This window comes from Nelumbo nucifera, chromosome 7, assembly GCF_055504915.1.
Source record: "Nelumbo nucifera cultivar China Antique chromosome 7, China Antique-T2T, whole genome shotgun sequence".
In the NCBI taxonomy this organism is placed as follows: Eukaryota; Viridiplantae; Streptophyta; class Magnoliopsida; order Proteales; family Nelumbonaceae; genus Nelumbo; species Nelumbo nucifera.
In genome coordinates this window covers 11,302,972-11,326,999 of record NC_142655.1, presented here as the reverse complement: position 1 = coordinate 11,326,999, position 24,028 = coordinate 11,302,972, and the positions used below count along the sequence as shown (strand labels likewise).

Sequence of the window (24,028 nt, the reverse complement as noted above, 5' to 3'; positions counted from 1 at the left end):
TGATTAATCGAAGCCTTTCTGTTATCATGTCTTTCTTCCATCATAATTTTTTCTATATCTAATATTAAAGTTGATTTGAATTTTATAGTTTTACTAAATTTTCACTGATTCAAGTTTCATCAATTAATTTTGTTCATAAAATATAATACTAAAGTAATTTTTAGTTTGATTTATTAATATACTATATAAACTTTTGATCATTTGTAGTCTAATTTTATCATACTATTCAATATCGAATTATAATCCCAATTTGATTCAAATATAAACAAATATATATATACATATATATAGGAGAGACTGACCATAGGATTAATATAAGGTTATCAACTGTGAAAGTGGACGCAGGGTCCCTTATGTGACATATGAAATAGAAATTGATTGGTGAAATGATTCCTTTACATAGCACAAATGTAAGGTATCTTCCTATCACCCTTCCATTTGCCAAGTTTACAAATAGAAATGTATACAGTGCAAGTTGTACATATTTATATTTATACGGTACAAGTTCTACACTATATCTATGTTTGTACTGAACCTTAGGTGAGTAAGATAATTTCTTCCTTGAAAATTACCCTGTTTTATTATTCTCACTTCTCACGAGCATACAAGTCAACATGAATGTGACTAGTATTCATAACCGGGTTTAGAAGAACAATTCAGCAAGAAATGGTTCCCGGAGTGGGTGATGAGCCGGGTCAACAGTTGGAATTTTGTTACACTTCTCATTCAACCAAGGTCTGGAATCGAGAAATTAAAAAAAAAGTTATGAATTACTGTCATGCATGAATAAGTTGTTGTCAGACTACTCATAATGTGATTTGGGGACGCAACTCTCAAAAAAAAAAAAAAAAAAAGTGATTTGGGAATGTAACGTTACCCAATTGTGTGACTAGCATGGATAGAGTTGTAAGATGACTCACAAAACATCCCAAGTTCTTTTAACTGCTTATATACCGACTCCTTGCCGAATATCGAAGTCTATAAATGGGAGAAGCAAGTGGACATAATCGTGTACAAAACTGACAGGGTCCAGTAATAATCAATGGCTTTGGTTGTGGTGATGATTCTGCTTCATCTCCTTCTGTGGTGGCCACCGACGACGGTCGTATCATCAACCGTGCCAATGGTAAAGCCCCATTGCAAAGGCAAATGTGGGAATGTCACCGTTCCCTACCCCTTCGGCTTGGATGACGATCCAATAAGCTGTTACAGAGAAGGGTTCAAGCTAAACTGCAGCACAACTCTCGACCCTCCCCAACTGTACATCGGTAACATAGAAGTTCTAGAAATATCGTTATTACCGGCCCAACTGCGCGTCCTAAACTACATAGGCTACGATTGCTACAACAGCACTGGTAATGACTATTCCTTCCCTTCTTTCAATGTGAGTAGTAGACCCTTTACTTTCTCCGACACCGGCAATAGGTTCACAGTCATTGGTTGCGACAATTATGCTCGCATTACCGGCCTTAACGGCCGCAACTTTACAAGTGGATGTTCCATGATTTGTAACGACCAACAAAGCGGCTTTATCAACGGCTCTTGTTCAGGCATTGGTTGTTGCCAGACTTCCATCCCCAAGGGTTTCAAAAGCTTTTTGCTGTATATTGATAGCTACAATAACCACACCGACGTCTCGGATTTCAACCCATGCGCCTATGCTTTCCTGGTTGACTCTGAGTGGTACAACTTCTCAGTGTCGGATCTAGGGGGTTATATGGATTTCTATAACCGAAACAGGCAAAACGTTCCAATGGTGCTTGACTGGGCTATAGAAAACTATACGTGTGAAAATGTTTCAAGAAGCGATCCATCTTATGCTTGCCGCAGCAACAGCCAATGCTTTAACTCTCCCAACGGTCGTGGATATCTCTGCAATTGTTCTCTGGGTTATGAAGGTAATCCTTACCTCGATGACGGATGCCAAGGTATGTTTGTACAATCCTTCTAATTGATCTTAAGTTAATACTTAGATAACTTTTCTTCAATGTATAATCTAAATGAATGGAGTGTAAATGGGCTGTGCAGATGTAGATGAATGCGCTGATCCAGCTACAAATGACTGCAGCAAGCTTCCTATAGCGATTTGCAATAATACCCCTGGAAATTACAGGTGCTCCTGCCCACCTGGTATGGTGGGAGACGGAAGAGAAAGTGGAAGCGGTTGCACCGCCCGCCAAAAGAGGCAATTTGTGGTGCTGATACAAGTCACCTTAGGTAATATTAAACTTCACACTGAATATTGTAGTTGAGATCGACTGTATGGGCATCGAATCATCAATACGTCTAGGGAGGGGGTTGTGAAGGTTTGAAAATAAAAAGAATCGTCTCTCATGCATTAAAAAAGAAAAAATATGGGGTAAAAATACAAATTAAAAACCAAGAGTATCGTCAATATCGACACACACCCAGGCCCATCTTTGGGTAAGGGATATTTTGATCCTCGACACCGTAACGGGATGTGTAACTTCCTGTGGAAAGAATTTCATCCCCTGTAGTCTCATCTATTTACTATAACCTGTCCTATGGTTTGTGCATTACTAAAACACTTTTATTGTTTGAAATTAGATGATTTATGGAACAAGAAGTTGAGTAATAAGATGAAAACATGTTTTCGAAACCAGATTGAAGAATATATATATATATATATATATATATTGTTTCAGTTTTGAAAATAGAAAATAAACACAAAACCAAGAACATTTGAGAAACAATCTGTTTTCAAACCAGATGGTTTTGATTTATTTTTAGAACCAACAACAAGAAAACAATTTACATTGTGGAATGCCCTGGGCCTTCTACAACATAATTATTTTTGTTTTCATTTGTTTTTGGATTACCATATCATCAAAAAAAAAAAACAGTCTTGTTTTCAGAGGAAAAAGAAGTTGGTTTTGTTTCAGAAAACAATACATGTTCTTGAAACCATTGGAATACTGGTTTTTAAAACAAAAACAAATTAAATAGTAAGAAATTATATGACTTATCTAAAACGTTTCTAGATGAAAACATGTATTTAAAACCAGAAACTCAAGAACATGTTTTTGCCTTTTTGGTTTCAATTTTGAAAACAAGACACACATAATTCACGCCACGTTGTCTTTTCTTCACCAAAATTCGAAGAGGTGAATGCCATATTTGGTATATCAAATATGCAAATCTCCTACATCATTGAATGAGTCAATTCATTAGTCCAATCTATTGAGTAATGAGTACAAGTCATTTCCCTAAATAGTGGAATTCAAAATCTTGATGAATTTAAATTCATTTTATTTTTATTGTAAAATAAAGGAAACGTATTTTATAAATTACCCTCGTATTATCAATTATCTATTTATTATTAAATACTAAAAACATTTAAGGAGATGGAGAGGGACCGAATGGGAAAGGCAGGTTCTCCATGTGCCAATGTTCTCATGCACTTTGTCACTAACTCATTGACTAGTCGACAAGAATAAATAAATAAATCTTTTTCTTAAAGGGCTTCATGTGTTCCCTGGCAAGCAATTCTGGCCCATAGCAAGCTGGCTGAAATGCCATTAGAGCTAGGGGTCCAGTCCTTAATAAATTCAATTTCTGTGTTAATTCGTAAAAGAACTTTATCTACTTACCGTTTTCTATATACATATATATACTTACCGTTTTCTATATATATATATATATATTGTCCATGCAGGTGTTGGCTTAGGCATCTTGTTTCTAGTCGTTGTAAGCTTATGGCTACATTTGGTATTCCAAAAGAGAAAGATAAAAAAACTAAAAGAGAAATTTTTTCAACAAAATGGAGGTTTCTTGTTGAAGCAAAAGCTCTCTTCATGTGATAAAACTGTAGAAGCTGCAAAAATATTTACAACAGAAGAGCTCAAAGAGGCAACCAACAACTATGATGAGACACGAATCCTTGGACGTGGTGGCTCTGGTATAGTATATAAAGGAATTTTAGCTAACAATAAAGTAGTTGCCATTAAGAAGTCCAAAATTGCTGATGGAGGCCAAGTTGAGCAATTCATTAATGAGGTAGTTATTCTCTCTCAAATTAACCACAAAAATGTGGTGAAGCTCTTGGGTTGTTGCTTAGAGACTGAAGTTCCTTTGTTGGTCTATGAATTCGTCACTAATGGAACCTTATTCCATCATATACATGATGAAGGATTTAAATCTTCAATTTCATGGGAGGATAGATTAAGGATAGCTACAGATACCGCTCTAGCACTTGCCTATTTGCACTCTGCAGCCTCTCCTCCAATCATTCACAGAGATATTAAATCTGCAAATATACTGCTGGATGATTATTATACACCAAAAGTGTCGGATTTTGGAGGTTCAAGGTTGGTTCCACTAGATCAAAATCAATTGACCACATTAGTGCAAGGAACCTTGGGGTACTTGGATCCAGAATATTTTTTCACAAGTCACTTAACAGAGAAGAGTGATGTTTATAGCTTTGGTATAGTTCTTGTGGAACTATTAACCGGAAGAAATGCAATTGAATTTGATAGACCCGAAAAAGAGAGAAACTTGGCACTTCATTTTGTTAGTTCAATGAAAGATGGCACTGTTTTGGATATTTTGGAGGATAGAGTGCGGCATGAGATTAACGGGGATCAACTCCAAGAAGTGGTTAAGCTTGCGAAAAGCTGCCTAAGTGTGAAAGGGGAGGAAAGACCGACAATGAGAGAAGTGGCAATAGAACTAGAGGGGTTAAGGAGGTCTGACAAGCATCCATGGGTGGAACGCGACCATGAAGAAGTAGAGTATTTGCTGAATGCGCCTTTAAATTCTTATACTTGCAATTACAGCACAGACTATCATAGTCTGGGAGTTATATCACCCTTGGACAGTGGACGATGATGGTTAAATGTTTCAAATTGGCGCCCGTTCCTATGTCGATCGAGCTTTTCTTTTACCATCTGCAGATGTTATATAGTTCTTGTCAAAATTTGACTTTCCTACTTTTCTCAAACACTGCTAGCTTCTACAATTTACATGAATAATCTCTCTTTCTTAGAGAGTCATTTCTCAGCTTATTCTATCCATGTATAAATAATTATAGTTGAAGTATTATTGCATATTGAACATAACTGATGTGTTGTGGAGTCCAAAGCTTTAGAATATTTCTGGGTTGCCGATTTACTTTAATCCTTGCTTTTGAACAGAAGTTGGGATTTATGACATGTTTATTTATCATAATTTTCAACGGTCAAGTTAATAATATATATCCGTCAAACACCAATTGAAAACATCTCAGATCAAATTACAAACTTCCAATTTTAGGAGTGGCGTAAATGAATGACACTAATTGGATGAACCAAACCTACCTTGGGCCGCCAATGGTCCTAAGTGAAACACAAGTGCACGGGCACACTATATATAGGTAATTAATTGTCACTGACTCTATAGTACGGGGATCCTTTATATCCAATATTTTAATAATTTATAAATTATCACTTACATATCAATGATTCAATTAATATTAAATATTACAAATATTAAACAAGATGAACTATGCATATGATTAATATAGGCTCATTAGCTAATAAGTGTGCAATTGGGAGATGGGGTGATCAGGAGGGGAATTAAGGCGGCCGGGACATACGTGTTAACTTTGGCATATCGTTTATAGGGAGAATGACGGTTCAGTCCACGGTGGGAAGTTTTAGGCCCAAATTATAGTTGGGTGGATGCCAGTTCGGAATTGATGCTAATTAATTTTACCGGTGGGTATTGATGTATAGAGTGGAGGTTTTCTGATATTTTGAATGTTTATAATTCTGCAGGATTAGAATTTTTATGCCCTACAATTGAGGTGGGTGCCAATAAAGGTGTAAATCGGGTTAGGTTGCCCACGACTTGTTATGGCACAGCACGATGGCTAACGTGCCGTGCCAGGCCAAACACGGAGGTCCGTGCTGTGCTGGGCTGGGGGTTCAAGGCCCATGGGTTGGCACGACATGACATGATAGAATGTGCGGTGCCACACACGGCCCTGTGTGCCGGCACGGTCTAGCCTACAACACAGCACGAAGCACGGCCCTCTAGGCCCGTAACGGGCCATGCTCGGCCCGCCCGAGATTATAGCCTTTGGGCCCCCCTCACAAAGGGGCCCAACGACTAGTTTCCACTTTTGGGGGGGGTTACAAAAATACCCCCCCCCCTCCCAACAACTATAAATAGCCATATATTTGCTTATGGGGGGTTGAAAAAATGACATAAATGCCCCCAATAGCTATATAACAAATAGTTTAGGGGGCATTTTAGGAAAAGCTATAAGTAACTTTACAATGACCAAAATACCCATCCAAACAGCTAAATAATAGATAGTTTTTGGTTATTTTGTGTAGTTGAATTATGTTGAATTCCTACAAATAACCCTATCCTCCACCATTCTCATCACACCAATTCAACAATTCTCTTAATTCTCTCTCTTTCATACTCATACAATCTCAATTATCTACAATCTGAGAAATTCTAATTGGCTGATTGTCTGATTCTGCATCTTCAATTCTCAAGTTTGAATTTTATCAAAGTTTCGACTCTCAACAAGAAGGCGGCTTGCTCAATCAGTTCAAGTGTCACAATTCGGGAGGCTTGGATGTTGAAAGACTTCAACTGTTGAAATCAAGTTGGGATTTTGAACCGGCAATCTGGGTAAGTCAAATTAGATTAATTTTTATCTTTAGAATTAAAAAAAAAATGGTCGGCCCTTCTTAAAACCTATTGCCCAACATGTTCACTATGGATGACATTTAATTGCATCATGATAGTATTAGTGTTAACATTGATGCCAATGCTTTTGATGTCAATGGAAGTGGAGCTTTCACCTCCAGTAGTAGTGATACTAGAGGAAAAAGGAGGGCTTCTAAATTGAGTAGTTTGGCTTGGAAAGTTTTCGAAGTAGAGGATATTGAGGGAAAGGGGAAAATGGTCATTTTCCGAAAATGTAGGAAAAGCTTTAGTTATTGTAGCAAGGGTGGTACGGGTCATTTGAGCAGACATTTGTTCACACATGAGCAAGAGGAAGATGAAGGGAGAGAAACAACCCAAACACATATTGGGAGGGGAATTAGTTTTAGTACTTTTAGATATTCACAAGAACAAAATGGTTGCGTAGTTCTCTACACCCACAATATAAAAAAGTTTATAGGAATATTATAAGAACTGATGCTTTAAAAATTTTTTTTGTTCATATAAACAAAATTTAATTTATTTGTTAGCAAATCTTAATTCTAAAGTTGCAATTACTTTGGATGTTTAGACATCCAAAATTAATATTAGTTATATTTGTGTTATCGACCATTCCATTGATAAAAATTAGCTTTTGAATAAAATAATTTTAAGTTTTACTAGGATTGAATGGCTACATAGTGGCCCAGCTATTGCTGCAAGTATTTTAAATACTTTTCATGCTTATGGAATAGAAAACAAATAATGATTCTGTAATAAATATTTTAAAATCTCAATTAAAACCATGCTTAAATGGTAAATTATTTCATATTAGTTGTGCATGTCACATCTTAAATTTATGTATTCAAGATACCTTGAATATTATTTCAAATCATATTTCAAAAATTAGAAATTGTATTATATATATAAAAAGTTCAGGGGCAAGAAAACAAGAATTTAAAAATTTATGCCAAAATTATGGTTTAAAATATAAGTATTTTATATTAGATGTAAAGCATAGGTGGAATTCTACCTATGCTATGTTAGAAAGTTGTATATCTCATAAACGAATTCTTTCTGATTTTTATAATTTAAAAATGCCTAATGATATGATATTTGAGGAAGACTGGGAAATGGCAATCTCTATAAGAGATTTTTGAAAACATTTTAATGATGCAACAAAAGAATTATCTTGAATTTATTATCCAACTAGTTGTAATTTACCATATCAAGTGATGGTAATTAGTGATTATTTTGCCAAATATAGAAATAATCCACAATTTCAATGTATTGTTGAAATTATGAAAAATAAATTTAAAAAATATTAGGAGAACATTTCTCCCTTTATTATTTATCTACAATATTAGACCCTAGGATTAGGAAAGATGGTTTAGATATTTTACTTGAAACATATTATGAAAATATGAATATTGGTATAGGAAATAAAAAAGAAGAAATTAATAATTTATTATTTGAAATGTATAGTTTGTATGATTTTGAAGTTGTAGGAAATATTCTTACAACTTGTTCATCATCTTCTTCTTCTCCTTTTACTTTGAGCCCAGTAGTAGAAGAGAAAAGCTTTTTTATTTAATAAGTAGAGTGCTAAAATCTGCTAATTCTACAACAAGTTCATTTACTAAAGTTAATTTTTATTTGCAAGTAAATTTTTCTAATTTAGGTGAAGTATCAAATAATTTTGATATTTTTGCCTAGTGAAGTGAACACTCAAAAACATATCCGCTTCTTGCTGCCATGGCATGTGATCTATTAATCTCTCTGGTGTCTATAGTTCCATCAGATTCTTGTTTTAGTGAAGATACCAAGGTGCTGGATGACAAAAGAAGCTGCATGAACTATGAGAGTATAGAAATGTGCATCTGCTTCAAGGATTGACCAGATGCAGAAGATATATTACAAGATAAGGGAGGGCATGATACAACACCGAACATTTCACCTGAAGCAGATGATGAAAGTCATGAATGATGATTCTTGAATTTGACTACTTGTAGAGTTTTTCATTTTTCAAATTATTGTAAAATTTTTAAGTTTTATTTAATTTATTTAATATATATATTTTAATTTTTTAACAATGTAATTTTGTATTTTCAATTTGTAACCATATTTCATTCATCCAAGTATGCAATGATTCAATCATTGTATTTGTAATTCACTAATTTGTACCATCCAGATTTAAATGAAATAGAATTCCTATTTTTCTTCCAATTTGTTATTCCATCATTCTTATTTCAATTTGCTTAAGTATTTTTTTCATTTATGTATTAAATAACTTAGATTTCTCATTTCTTAATTTTTTAAATAGTTCCAAATTCCCAAAGTTCATAAGAAAGTTAAATATTTTAGTTTTACAATTTACTTAGAAAAGAAATCAAAATTTAAAAAAAAATACAAAATAAAAAATGTGCAACCCGGTTTAGCCTTGGCCCAAGGCCTGCTCTGTGGCCCAGCCCAACAAGGTCCAAGCCCATGGCACAGCCTGTAGCCCTGCCAACTTGGAATTGATGCCAATTCATAGGCAGGTATTGGTGTATAGTATGGAGGTTTTTGACATTTTGAATATTTATAGCTTTGCAGTAAAAATAAAAAATCTACATTGGACCTGTCCGTACTTCTCCGTTGTTTCTACCATTTGTCAGCTCTTGGCAATATTGGGGAATCCAAAAGAAAAAGCATAACAAATGAAAAAAAAAGGTTCTTCCAGCAAAATGGAATTCTTCTATTGAGACAACAACTCTCTTTACATGATGGGAATCCAGAAATAACAAAAAGATTTATCGAAGAAGAGCTCCAAAAAGGCAACCAACAATCATAATGAGAGTCGAGTCCTAACTCGTTGTGGCTATGGAATAGTATGCAGAGGAACTTTACCAAACGACAAGGTAATTGCCATTAAGAAGTCCAAAATAATGATGAAGAGTAGAAAATTGAGGAGAGCTCAAGGCCTTGATGAAGATATCTGTTACTTGATTAGTGGTGGAAATATAATGAACATGTAAGTTCTTTGAAGCAACAAGGTCATGCACGAAATGGAAGTCAATTTCAATGTGCTTGGTGCATGCATGAAAGACCGGGTTAGTAGCAAGATAAGTAACACCGATGTTGTCACACCATAATGTGCGTGGAGTGGCTTGAGGAATGCCAAGCTTGTGGAGGAGAGAGCGAAGCAAAATAACTTCAGAGGTAGCAATGGCTAAACTACAGTATTCCACCTCTGTGCTGGAGTGAGAGACGGTGGAATGCTTCTTAGAAGACCAAGAAACAATGTTGTCACCAAGGTAAACACAATAACCACCTTGGGAGCGTCAGTCATCCGGGCAGCCAGCCCAATCTGAGTAAGAGAAAACATGTAAGTGAGTAGACTGTGAAGCGGTAATTGTGAGTCCAAAGTCAACTATGGCCTTAAGGAAGCGAAGAATACTCTTGACAAAGGCTCAATGAGAAGTGGTTGGTGCATGCATGAACTGACAGGCTTTGTTGACCACAAAGGATAGGTCGGGGTGTGTTATCAGTAAATATTGAAGAGCATTGACTACCTTTCTGTAAGATGAAGGATCAGGTAGTGCATCACCATCAGTTTTGGAGATAACAATTGTTGTGGACAATGGAGTCCTGATCAGTTTGGCACCATCAAGAAAAAGATCCCACAGCAGATCAGTAATGTATTTCCATTAGGATAAAAACAATCCAGAACTGGTGCGAATGACTTCAATACCAAGGAAGTAGTGGAGAGGCCCAAGTTCTTTGATAGCAAAGGGGGAATTTATGTTTTGTAAGAGATTAGAAATATGAGTTTCTGGATCTGGTGACAAGAATATCGTCAACATAAACAAAGATGTAAGTCACAAAGTCATCCTTAGTGTAGATAAAGAGCGACGAGTCTGATTTGGAGCTATGGAAACCCGTAGAGAGAAGAAATTGATGAAGTTTGGAGTACCAGGCCCCAGGCCATATAGGGATTTATATGGACGACAGACGTGAGTTGGGTGTGGAGAGTCAACAAACCCCGGGGGGCTGTGCCATGAATGAAAACAGGTTTAGGTTTAATTTGTTTCACACACTTTGATTGATTCTTAGATTTGTATTTATAATTAGTTACATATGTACAAATGATGGAGAGTCTTCATGAAGAGGAACTCTCTCTTGGACAAGATACAATAAATGATTAAGATATAAAGAGATAAGGATAAACATAAATTGAAATTTAAACTTGAAGTAGATGTTGCCGTGTATCATGTGATAGGATGCTCAACAAAATTTAAGGATAGCAGCAGAAACTACATCTACATTAGCATACTTGCATTCTTCAGCCTCTCTTCCAATCATTCATAGCATGGTTTTTGAACCACTGTTGACTCAGATGGTCGAACTGTCGGAGAAGAAACCGGTGGCCAAAATGGTTCCATTTTTTGATCATTTTTCAAAACCATGATTCATAGAGATGTTAAATCTGCCAGCATACTTTTGGGTGATAACTAAATGGCAAAGGTGTCAGATTTTGGAGTTTCAAGATTGGTTCCTCTGGATCAAATTCAACTATGTATGTGTTTGGAGCCATGGACATTATTGATTAAATGTTTTGTACTTGATTTGTTTGGAAAACCAAGAAAATCAATGATGGACCCATTTATTGGCATTTAGGTACTACATCAGCAAAACATTGATTAAATGCCTATCCACCGGGGGAAGCACTGAAATGAAGCTTTCCTCAATGGTAGGCATGCACATAAACTGAAGTCTACTTTTGCAAGTTCCTATGCGTACAGATTCATATAATAGGGAAAATGGTAAAATGGTGCCTATGTGGCATCGTTTATTTAATAAACGCCCACAGATCCAAACACACTCTATATTGTTATAGGGAACATTGGGTTATTTGGACCTAGAATATTTTCATACAAGTCAATTGACAGAGAAGAGTGATGTTTATAGCTTTGGTATTTTTCTTGTGGAACTACTGACGGGAAGAAAAGCACTTGAATTTGACAGACCTGAAAAGGAGAAGAATCTAGCTATCCATTTTATTACTTCAATGAAAGAAGAAAATATTTTAGAGATTTTAGAGGATAAAATGCTACAAGAAACTAGTAAGGATCATCTTCAAGAAGTCACTAAGCTTGCAAAGAGATGTCTAAGTGTGGAGGGAGAAGAGAGGCCCACAATGATGGAAGTGGCAATGGAGCTAGAGGGTTTAGGAGATACATCAAACACCCATGGGTAGAACATAATCATGAAGAAGCTAAGTATTTGCTTGGTGAGCCATCACATTTACAAAGTTGCAAAACTGGTGAATATGATAGTTTAAGGAATCATGTTTTGATACCATTAGGCAGTGGGCGCTGAATGCTTCACATGCATATCAACTTCATATAATCTTCTTTCTTGTTCAGCTTTCCCAAACAATTTCTGCTCTGTTGTATTGTGTATTCTAGTTATATATATGTTCTTCTCTGTTCAAATTTCTAAAATGTCAAATTGTTAATTTGAGAGAAAGAAGAGAAATGATGCTTCTAATTTAATAATGTATGCTCCATTTAATCACTATATCGAGTAGCACATATATTTGTATTAGTATTTCTTCATATACTGTATCAATGAGATGGAACAAGAAAGGGTAGTGAATACCAGACTAATAAAAGAAGTTTACCATGAACAATAAAAGAATCTCTGTCAATACTTTGTCAATTGGCTGATTCCAAGAGAAAGATTGATGAATGCCAAATTAAGAAAGGAAGCTCAATGTAAACAAGAAAAATAGTCCCCGTGAAACTGTGGATCCAGTTTCACGTTCATTTCTGCTCAAACCTTCATACAAGAATATTTCTTGCTCACGGTTAAATTTTTCTTTTAATTTAATGTAGACCACCCTTTGATGTAAAAGTGTTTTCGTAAAATTTAAAAGAAATGAAGGACAAAATAGTCACAAATGTTTATTTAAGTACCTATTAAAGAAAAAAAGATTATAAAAAATAAGCACTTAAAAATGTTGGATGCTAAATGTAAAGAAGTACTTATTAATATAAGCACTTGTTTTTAAGTACATATTCAATAAAGACTTATTGAATGGCCTAAAAAACACACAAACAATGTTCTCAAACCTGGATGGTTTAACTAGAGAATCATTAGGCTTTTCAGAATTCAGATTATGGTTTATTTGACAATTCTCATAGGTTAACCAATCAAACTAACTAGTCATTTACATAGATATTAAATCTGCTCATATATTCTTGCTGGATAGTTGGATGAGACTTACGTGGAAAAAGTGGAAGATTATGGGGTCTTCAAGATTGGTTCCATTAAATCAGACTCGGTGAACTACATTAGTGCAGGGGGCATTGGGTTACATGGACTATAAATATTTTCGACAAGAAATTAAAAGTGATGTTTATATTGGTATAGTTCTATTAGAAGAATTAACTAGAAGAAAAGTACTGGAAATTCATAAACCCAAAAAAAAATGAAAAAGAAAAAGAAAAAAGAATGAGACAATGTCTCAGAAATTTTGGGGGATAGAGATAAATGTAGCAAAGATCAACTCTATGGCAAGACATCAACTTTTCATTATTACAACACTATTGGCTATGATAATTTGGAACATGTTAACACAAACCTTTTAGGCAAGCCAAACCCAATCCCCAACACACGAAATATACAACCTTAACCTTAGGCACTAATGTAGTTCACCGAGTCTGATTTAATGGAACCAATAAATTCTACACCTTATAATCCACCCAACATCATCTTATAAAACGAAAACAGAGCACATCACCCTGCTACACAGCTCCATTCCTTCCTTGGTTCCCCCTCGTCCGGCCTCTAGAGAGACCAATTTCCCCTTGGTTTCCACATCAATACCGTATCTCATGTCTACCAAAAAATGAAAAAGTAAAGAAAAACAAACAAAATACTGTATAGTGCCGATAGTTAGCTTCTTGGGATTTCTTTGTCAGACTGGGCTGCAAGGGTCAGGTCCATGCCCACTTAGTTGTATATATATTGGTGTTATCTTTTATTTATAAATAAAATGAGGTAAGAGGATATGGGCTTCATTAAAATATTCTAAAGAGGCCAACTGAGTCTAAACCTTCCACACGTCATCACTCATCACATGTGGGTTTGTATCACTGTATCTATTATACTAGACACCGATTTTGTCCATTCGTGATTGGTTACAGAAGCTGTTATACACGTCTGTATTTGCAGATCAGATTTCCAGCCCACTATTCTCTGCTAACATAAAATACGCCTTGAATTGTAATCACACATTGCCATCTTGTATTATGAGATATATAATGTACTGTGGGTAAAGTGCAGATATAGAGAAAATGAGTAGCAAACTGTATTTGTAGTAAATTCCAACTTTTTTTTTTTTCATTTGAAAGAAGCCTGTAAGCAATACATTCAATGGCTCAGAAAGAATCAGCTACAGTATACAGAAGATTCAAGGAAATCAGGAACTTGGGACCATGTGTGAAGACGGTTTAATGTAATATCAGATTTGACAAGTGTATATGCCACAAAATTCGCTGATCTGGGAATATATCTGACTGAGAAACTCGGCAGGTGATTCAGAGAACTTCTGCAATCAACAATCACGGTATGAAGATGCCACAGTGGTTCAGAGTGTACCACCAACAGAAGATTAGTAATATATTCTTAGATTGATTCCAAATCAAACCTGGTTAATTGACATCTGTATTCTTATCTTCTATCAATGGACCAGATATTGGTTCAATCAAATCCAATCCAGTATAAATGCATCACAGATGAATCAGATTAAATCCAATCTAATAATTACTTTGCTGGACGGCTGGACCATTAAGTCTAGACAGGTTCAATTAATTCAATATGTCTAATTATTGATTCATCCAATTTGTCCAAATTAATTTTTAATTAGATGGAGTTCAACCCAAAACGGGTCCATTGACACCCATACATTCTCTTTCCAGTATGGTATTAAGGCTGTGTAGACCATATCAGTCCACATCTGAATAGACTTTTCTCAAGTATATAAAAAAATAAAATAATAAGAATTGGTAAACTTAATTATATCCATTTTATTAATTAGAATCTCTAGCTGAATATTGTATGTATCCTGAAACATAATTCTAAATATCAAATCAGAACATTCAAGAAACTATGTTTTTAGTTTCAGTTTTGAAAATAGAAAATAGTAACATTAATAATTAGAAAGCTGAAGAAGTGAAAGTTATTGGGTAAACCATATTTTTTTAGTACTGAAGGTACCAACTAGCTATCAGATAAAATCTCTATCTGGTTGTAGAGTGGCTTATTTCTGTTGCAAAAAGAAGCAATAAACACTTTATTTAGTTCTAAAAACATATTTGAATGACACATTTTTATATACGTATCCTTTTCTCTAGAAAGTAGAAAAATGAACTTTCAAAAGCGAAGCCATGACCCATGATTTTATCTATCAGGATGCCGATGTAGCAAATTTAGATGCACAAGATTGGAAAAGCTAACCTTTTAGATTTTCTCTTGAGAAAAAAAAAAATACAGTTTTTTAAAAAAGAAATATGTAAACCAGTTTTCTCAAAACTAAGAAACTATCCTGCACAAACCACTCCCTCCCCCTTACCAGTTACAGGTAAATTTTAAAGGAAAGGGTGATGCTGCAGAAATGGTCAAGGTCAGAATCAAGAATTAATTACAAATGAAATGTTATTTTCTTTGAAAGAATCAAATGATACAAAAGTCAAGACGAAGAATAAACTAATAATACAGGTCTATCAAGCCTGCTCTATTAATGAGATACCCATATCGACCAGACGTTCTAAGACACCAAACCAACGCTATCATCACTCATCAGGAACGATGATGGCTTTGGTTATGCTGATGATTCAACTCATTTTGTTGCGGCCAGCAATGGCGTCAATCCCAAGCTGCTAAGGTTTGTATTGTGCCCACCCAAGTCGAACACCTTTCGGAGATGAAGGATTAGTGAAATGATAGAAATGAAAGGATAATGTACTAATTCTCTGGGCTAGCTAGCCTAGCTTCCAACTTCTTTTCTCTTGTACCACAAGAAGACTACAGAAGTACCATATTTCATTCTCCCCCTTCATCCTTCCATCCTCACCTTACAATGAATAATCAGTCCAAATTTCTTAAATAAAATTTACTAAGGGTCCATTTGGTTCAAAGGAATAGGGGTTTGGAGTCAGAATTGGACCATCCATTTGGTTGGATGAAATTGGAATCTCATTTTCATTCTGGTGGAAAGACATTTTTCGAGGGAATGGTCATTCCCCTTCCCTTCCTTTGGGAATGAGAATCCCATTCCAGCCAATTCCAATTCCTTTATGTACCGAACAGGTGGGGGGATAGACCATTCCAATTTTGATTTCAATTCCATCTGCTAACCAAATGGACCTTCCTGTTCAATTTTGAGCAAGAATGAAGAAGAATGGATAACATAAAAGTATTTGGCTACAAAACTCTTGCCATGAGCCTCCGTCCTATTAGAATGACAAAATGAGTGCATGGCACAAAAATTAAAATTACTCACAACATGAAAAATAATCATGCCAAATGTCTCTCAGTAGACATTGACTGCTAGCCATAGATCTAGACTGGTTCAACTTTGTACAATACTATCTACTACGCAGCTGGTGCAAAAGGAGTGGGTTGTGCTCAACGGCGGATCTATCTTCTCTTGATTATTACCCTTACCCTCTCAATAATCTATATCTGGATCCCAACTTGCCGACCTCTATGTAGGCCGTAGTCCGAAGGTTACGTTCCTTTGAAAAATGTTAGGGGCAGGGAATAAGGAGGTCGAGGCAGGGTCTTCAGTTTTCACTCGGCTCTGTCCATGTCTTGTGGCCTGGTGGGTTTTCTTTTTAATTTGTGCTTGTGGGTTCAGGTGTTGGGCTTTTCTCGGTCCTGAGGAGTGGTCTGAGTCGTTGAGGTCGGCTTTTGTTTGTTTTGGTTGGGTTGTCCTTTTCGATTTTTGTGTGGGTTAGGTCCGGTTGCTCGTTGTTGTTTTGAGCTGGACTGCTTTGTATATTCCTTTCTTTTCTTCTTTTAATAAATTCTTTTTTGTTTTGTGCAATAAATTGTGTTTGATGTGGAAAAAAAGAAGTAATAAAACAAAAAGTAAACGGATATTAATTAGGTCTAGAGGAGGCGATTTCAGAGTTCAGACCCAACTCTTGTGACCCACTCAATCCACCCATTTAGGGGTTGTTTGGCAACATGATTGACTTTGTTGATATATCGGTTATTTTAATTTATAAAAACAAAATCAACCATGTCCTCGAACAACCTCTTAGTAGGTTGGAAATGGATTAATTCACCAATTGGTTAAATACCCAATCAAGAATTTTTTTTTTCAATTTGCATGTTTCTTTAAATCCCACCTTACTTTTATAAATACCCCAATCAAGATATATAAGAGAGAGAATTTTGTTTAGCTAGAGACTTCCTTTTTCCAATGACTCTCTTTAACGTCCACGGTCCATACTGGCACCCTCTAAGACTCTATGACTAAGACTACCAATCACTCTCGATCGATGCATGTAGGTTTTTTTTCTCTGAAAATGAAATTGATGCGACCACATTCAATGTCGTTTAATCCAATCTCAACTCTCGAAGCTAATTGTATTTCGGATCACTTTGATGCTTAGGCTGTGTTTGGTGGCAATGCAAAAAAAAATTCACTGATGCGAATTTATGGCAGTGCAAACATTGAAGAAACTATGTTTTTAGTTTCAGATTTTAAAATAGAAAATAGTAACATTAACAATTAACAATTAGAAAGGTACCAACTAGCCATCTAATAAAATCTCTATCTGGTTGGAGAGTGGCTTATTTCCGTTGCAAAAAGAAGCAATAAACACTTTATTTAGTTCTAAAAACATATTTGAATGACACATTTTTATATACGTATCCTTTTCTCTAGAAAGTAGAAAATTGAACTTTCAAAAGCGAAGCCATGACCCATGATTTTATCTATCATGATGCCGATGTAGTAAATTTAGATGCACAAGATTGGAAAAGCTAACCTTTTAGATTTTCTCTTGAGAAAAAAAGAATACAGTTTTTTAAAAAAGAAATTTTTAAACCAGTTTTCTCAAAACTAAGAAACTATTATCCTGCACAAAACCACTCCCTCCCCCTTACCAGTTACAGGTAAATTTTAAAGGAAAGGGTGATGCTGCAGAAATGGTCAAGGACAGAATCAATAATTAATTACAAATGAAATGTTATTTTCTTTGAAAGAATCAAATGATACAAAAGTCAAGACGAAGAATAAACTAATAATACAAGTCTATCGAGCCTGCTCTATTAATGAGATACCCATATCTACCAGACGTTCTAAGACACCAGACCAACGCTATCATCACTCATCAGGAACGACGATGGCTTTGGTTATGCTGATGATTCAACTCATTTTGTTGCGGCCAGTAATGGCGTCAGTGGCAAAGCCTGGATGCCAAGAGAAATGCGGAAACATCACCGTTCCCTACCCCTTCGGCTTGGACTACCCAGACTGTTACAGAGAAGGATACGACCTAACCTGCAATCATACTTTCAACCCTCCCAAGCTATTCATATCAACTAGTAACCTGGAAATTTTAGAAATCTCGCCATCACTTACCCAATTGCGAATCTATGGCTTCATGGGACACGATTGCTACAATCGTTCAGGAAGTAAAACTGAGTCATGGTACTACTGGGTAAATATTGATAATTTGCCCTATACGTTCTCTGACACTCACAATAGATTCACTACAATTGGGTGCGACACTTGGTCCCAAATAACAGGCTCTGAAGGCCGGAATTTCACGAGCGGGTGTTACATGGCTTGCAGCGACAAAGAAAGTGTGATCAATGGGTCTTGCACAGGTATCGGTTGTTGTCAGACCTCCATACCAAAGGGGTTCAAGAAATTCAATGTGAATGTTTGGAGCTATGAGAACCACACCAGTGTCTGGAATTTCAATCCCTGCAGCTATGCTTTCTTGGTGGACTATGACTGGTACAGATTCTCAGTAGATGATCTCTCGCATTTCTACGAAAGATATGGAGATAGACTCCCACTCGTCCTGGACTGGGCAATAGAGAACGAGACCTGCGAAACTGTTTCAAGAATATACCCTTCTTATGCTTGCGGCAAGAACAGCGATTGCTATAATTCTCCCAACGGTCTCGGATATCTTTGCAACTGCTCTCAAGGTTACCAGGGCAACCCTTATCTCGAGGATGGATGCCAAGGTAATCTACTAGATCTATCTTCTACGTACATGGATGCTTTACAAAAATTTGATTATATATATACCGTGGTCGTCTAATCTAGTGACCGATCGGAGTTGTCATAAATGAATTGTAGACATAAACGAATGCGAAGATCAAAATAAAAATGACTGCCAGGGGATTTGCCATAACACGCCTGGGGGTTACTATTGTTCCTGCCCTCCTGGTACCGAACGCGATGGAACAAAGAACGGATCTCTTTGCATTGCTTCACCAACAAAATTTCCGGTGATACAAACCGCCGTAGGTAACAAGTTCAACGCTAGCTAGCTAAAGTATTCCTTTATATATTACTTCCGAATAAAGTGATCTGACTCCAAAATCGCCCAACATAACCTCTGCATGGGCTTGATAGCTGGTGAGATGAAATGGAGTTACCAACATAACCCCAAAAAAGACATAAGTAAATTACACTCTGTTTGGATAAGCTCTTGTTTCTAACTTTGAGCTGTGAAAAAACAAAAGGTTTGGTAATAATTACTTTTCAACGTCTTATAATTTAAAGCAAAAAAAAAAAAAAAAAAAACTCTTTTTTTCTCCAAAGCACAGCCTAAAACCAGGACGCATAAAATACAAATCCCTAAAGCTTATCCAAATGGCGGATCTGGATCTCCTGAAAGCAAAAGCTGTGAGGACATTCTAAGAGAATGGCATCCAGCCGCACGTCTGTTTAATAAATTCATGGGGAGATATTTTGCATGTGTAATTAGATGTCAAGAGTTTTGCACAGTTTTTGCTTTCAGGAGTCCCGTCTCATTTAACTGCAACCTAGATTAATTACATGAACAACGATATGGGGTAACGATCTCTGTTAATTATTGCACCCATATGACTGTGAGCCCGTGCGTATGCATGGATTTCGCCAAATCCGCAACGGGGTGGGTGGAAGCGAGCCCAAATTTCCTACAAACTTCTCCTATCCTCCCGCGGTGAATTGGAGCCACATATCTCTTATTTAATAATAGAGTGTGTGGTTCCAATTCAAGGCGGGTCGAGAATAAGTAGAAAAAGTGAGTAGGAAATCCCTAGTGGGTGGGAGCATCCAAATAATTATATGACTGATAATTTAAATAGGGATAGTAAAATTATGTAGGATTAGGCATAAGTTTGAGTTTTGACCTTAGCACACCTGATACTCAAATCTGACGTGTATCTATTATGTGGAGGATTAGAATTTAATAAGGTTTATTGTAATAATAATTGTCTTATGTCACTCCAAATTAATTTTATTTATTTTTCAACGTTTTATTTTGTACACTGGATGTTGAACAATGGTTTTTTTTTTCTTTTTAATTTTTTAATATATGGTACTGTCCCAACTTGATTCATTAATTTAAACCCACCTAAGCAATTTTTTTTTTTCGGTAAAGACCTGAGCAAATGATAATCAGATGAAATGGATCATGATGGATTTAATAGGTTTGAGACGGGATGAATTTGGGAAATTCAAATGAAAGTTAAACCAATTTGGGATGGTTTGAGATTAAGAATGCTTAATCAGGTTTAACGTTTAAGAATGAAAAGGGCATTTTTCATGGATACCCTGTGTTGCCATCTCTAGATTTAAACCGGAAAAATAATCTGAAGGGTTATCCTATACGGTCTGTGCCTCTGTGGTATATGTTTCTACATTCTGTCTTCTTTGATTTAGAGAGGTGATCGATATGCTCAATCTGTATATCAAACAAGGGGACTCTGGGCAGGTCATGTGTTAACTTCCCAGGATAGATTGGCTCTATGCTAGCTTGATCATGTCTACGACCTATAATTTCTTCTCGATTCATTGATGCTGGCCAATAGAAGAACTCCTTTTTATATTAGATTTCTCCGACAGGTATTTTTCTTAGCTATAAAGCATTTTTCTTTTTCCTCCGGAGCTTGATAAGGCACCATGCATGAAGCATGGGTTAATTATTCTAAAAACCTGCTCCATGAATAATAACAAAGAAAGCATGGGAGGAGGAGGTTGTTTCGGCTGGGTTTCACAGAGGTTACAAACGATGTGTTGAGGGGCTTTGTGGTTGTTGATGAGGACTGTCTGAGTTGGAAGAAGTAATTGGATGCAGTGAGATTGTTAGTCCAAAGTTTAGCAGTAGAAAGATAAGATAACTCTTTCGGGAGGAGGACCTCAACACGGCAAGGTAAGGCAGCAATGTTGCAGCCTATGCTGATGAAGAGAGCTGATTTTCAAGCAAATGCTAGGGGAAATTAAACTAGGGACAAAGTTAGCAAGGGAAATCATTGTGTTTCAGGTTTCCAACGGAGAGGACGTTCTCTGAGGTGGTGTGGTTGACCGACCCTCAGATTCAGATGCTTGCAGTCGCCCCATGATCCACCGTTCTTGTTACAGGTGACAGGTGAGAGTGCTTAATTTATTTGCTCCTTCAAGTTTAATTTCTTTTGGTCTTGGAGAGGGGACTACGGGGAGTTTGGGAGCAGCAGTTAGGAACTTCAGCGGTGGTTCATCTCCATTGCTCTGCTGGGCCTGGGCCCTTGTCTTTGCTCTTCTTTTGTGTTCCAGGAAAAAGGCTGATGGGCCTGCTTCCTAGATACATTCTCCGATTGCTTCCTCCATGGTCTGGGAAAGATTAGAGGATATCTAGCCTAGGAGAGTTGGTTCCCAAAGAACTCTCTCTTACAAAAACCTTCGGGAGGGCAAATCGAATAATGCCTATTAGTACTCTTTAACTTTGGATAGAGGGTGGTGGCAGTTGATGTTGAGGTGAGCAAACGGTTGGGCATTTTAGTTTTGGGAGGGAAAGAGGAATCTCTCTGGCTTTCTGAGATGGAAAAGTAGTATCCCAAGCCAGGAGCAACCTTAAGACTCTTAATATGGTCTCTTAGTCTGTGTTTGGTTTGAAGGGAAAGGCAGGGAAAGGAAAGAAAAGGTAGGGAAACTTTTACATTCCTTGTATGAGGTTTTTTCCTTTCCTTTACCTACCTTTTCCTTCAAACCAAACACAGAATTAAAGGAAATGAAGAAGTGGCAGAGGAGAGAGCTCTAAATGTACTACTGGTGATACTCTTGTTGTTCTTTCACACTCCTTGTTTTCCTTTTAGTCTGGGCCCTATCTCTTTTGGTGGTTTGTGGCCTTGAGTTCGGGTTCTTTGGTGTGCTGAGTTAGGATAATACTTCTGTCCTATTTAGGTTGCTTTTGTCTTGGGGTGGTTTTTTTGGTTCTAGTTATTGTAGAGGCTTGAAGAGGGCTCTGAAGGCCTGCCTTGTCTTGGAGCTTGGCGGTAGAGGCTTGTAGAGGCCTCAATTGTATACAACTTGTATACCTTTTATGGGCTTTCAATAAAATTTTACCTTACCTTATCAAAAAAAAAAAAAAAAAAGATTGAAATCCTTGGTCGTAAATCCATTTCATAATGCAATGGCTAACCAGTGCAACTGTCTTATGCAGAAGTACTAGATATGGCATTCGTTTCTTATTTCTTTATATACTCAAAATTGTTAATTAACAATTAGAAGAGTTAGAAAATTATGGGTATATATCCAATTGAAAAAAGAAAATTGTTTCTTTCTTATCTACTATAATGTGTATGTCAAATGGATGTAGGTATTGGCTTGGGCATCCTGTTTCTACTTATTGGTGTCTCTTGGATATATTGGGGATTCCAAAAAAGAAGGCTTCTTAAACTTCGAGAAAAATTTTTTCGACAGAATGGAGGTCTTTTATTAAAGCAACAACTCTCTTCGCGTGATGCTTCAATGGAAACTGCTAATGTCTTTACTGCAGAAGAACTTGAAAAGGCAACTAACAACTATGATACAATCCGTATTCTCGGTCGTGGAGGATATGGTACAGTATATAAAGGAATTCTACCAGATAATAGATTAGTTGCCATTAAGAAATCCAAAATTGTGGATGAAACTCAAATCGAGCAGTTTATCAATGAGGTCGTTATACTCTCCCAAATTAACCATAGAAATGTGGTAAAGCTCTTGGGTTGTTGCCTAGAGACTGAAGTTCCATTGTTGGTGTACGAGTTTGTTACAAATGGAACTCTGTTCCATCACATCCATGAGGAGGGGAATAAATCATCACTTTCATGGGAAAAGCGTTTAACTATAGCTGCACAAACTGCATCAGCGCTTGCCTACTTGCACTCTGCTGCCTCTCCACCAATTATTCATAGAGATATTAAATCTACTAATATACTCTTGGATGATAATTACATGGCGAAAGTTTCAGACTTTGGAGCTTCAAGGTTGGTTCCTTTAAACCAAACTCAATTTACAACATTAGTACAAGGGACTATGGGATACTTAGACCCAGAATATTTTCATACAAGCCAATTGACAGAGAAGAGTGATATTTATAGCTTTGGTGTAGTTCTTGTGGAGCTATTAACCGGAAGGCAGGCACTATCCTTTGATAGACCTGAACAAGAGAGAAATTTGGCTATCCATTTTGTTACTCTAATGAAAGAGGACAAAGTTGATGAGATTTTGGAGGATAGAGTGGTGAATGAATGCAGTAGAGATCAACTTAGGGAAGTAACCATGCTTGCCAAAAGATGTTTAAAACTGAACGGGGAGGAAAGACCTACAATGAAGGAAGTGGCGATAGAGTTAGAGGGTTTGAGGAGGTCTGATAAGCATCCATGGGTAGAACATAATTCTGAAGAGGTAGAGAATTTGCTTGGTGGAACTTCAGATTTTCATAGCTCTAACGCCATTGGGTTTGACAGCTTAAAGGATAATGTCGTAATACCACTGGATGGTGGGCGTTGATTGTTTGGTATTTCTACAAGGCCCATCTTCCTTCTTCAATATCTCTAAAAAATTCATGCTCTTGTTTACGTGTGATTTTTATGTAGTTAAAGTATGTTTCTACTTCCAATAAAATGAAGAATAGTAAAACCTAATGTCATATAACACTAGATATTATGGTAATGTTCATTCCTTAACCATATTTTCTCATCTTGCTTCTCCACATGTTACATTTAGGCGTCGTTCGTTTTTTCGGTAAATTACTTACTCGAGTAAATGCAATTATCTGGGTAAGTTTTTTCTAGGAAACACTTACCCGAGTAAGTGCATTTACCCATGTTCTTT

General features: G+C 36.4%; 1 protein-coding gene across 1 annotated transcript; it reads left to right on the top strand.

The window, feature by feature from the left end:
- The first annotated feature begins 942 nt into the window (after window positions 1-942).
- On the top strand, window positions 943-23,704 carry LOC104608921 (uncharacterized). The gene is made up of 7 exons (XM_088892216.1): window positions 943-1,928; window positions 2,029-2,217; window positions 3,677-4,840; window positions 5,778-5,833; window positions 17,925-18,924; window positions 19,040-19,210; window positions 22,527-23,704. Exons 1-7 carry the CDS (start codon window positions 1,043-1,045, stop codon window positions 23,702-23,704), a joined length of 4,644 nt encoding a protein of 1,547 aa, XP_088748342.1. The 5' UTR covers window positions 943-1,042.
- The last annotated feature ends 324 nt before the right edge of the window (window positions 23,705-24,028 follow it).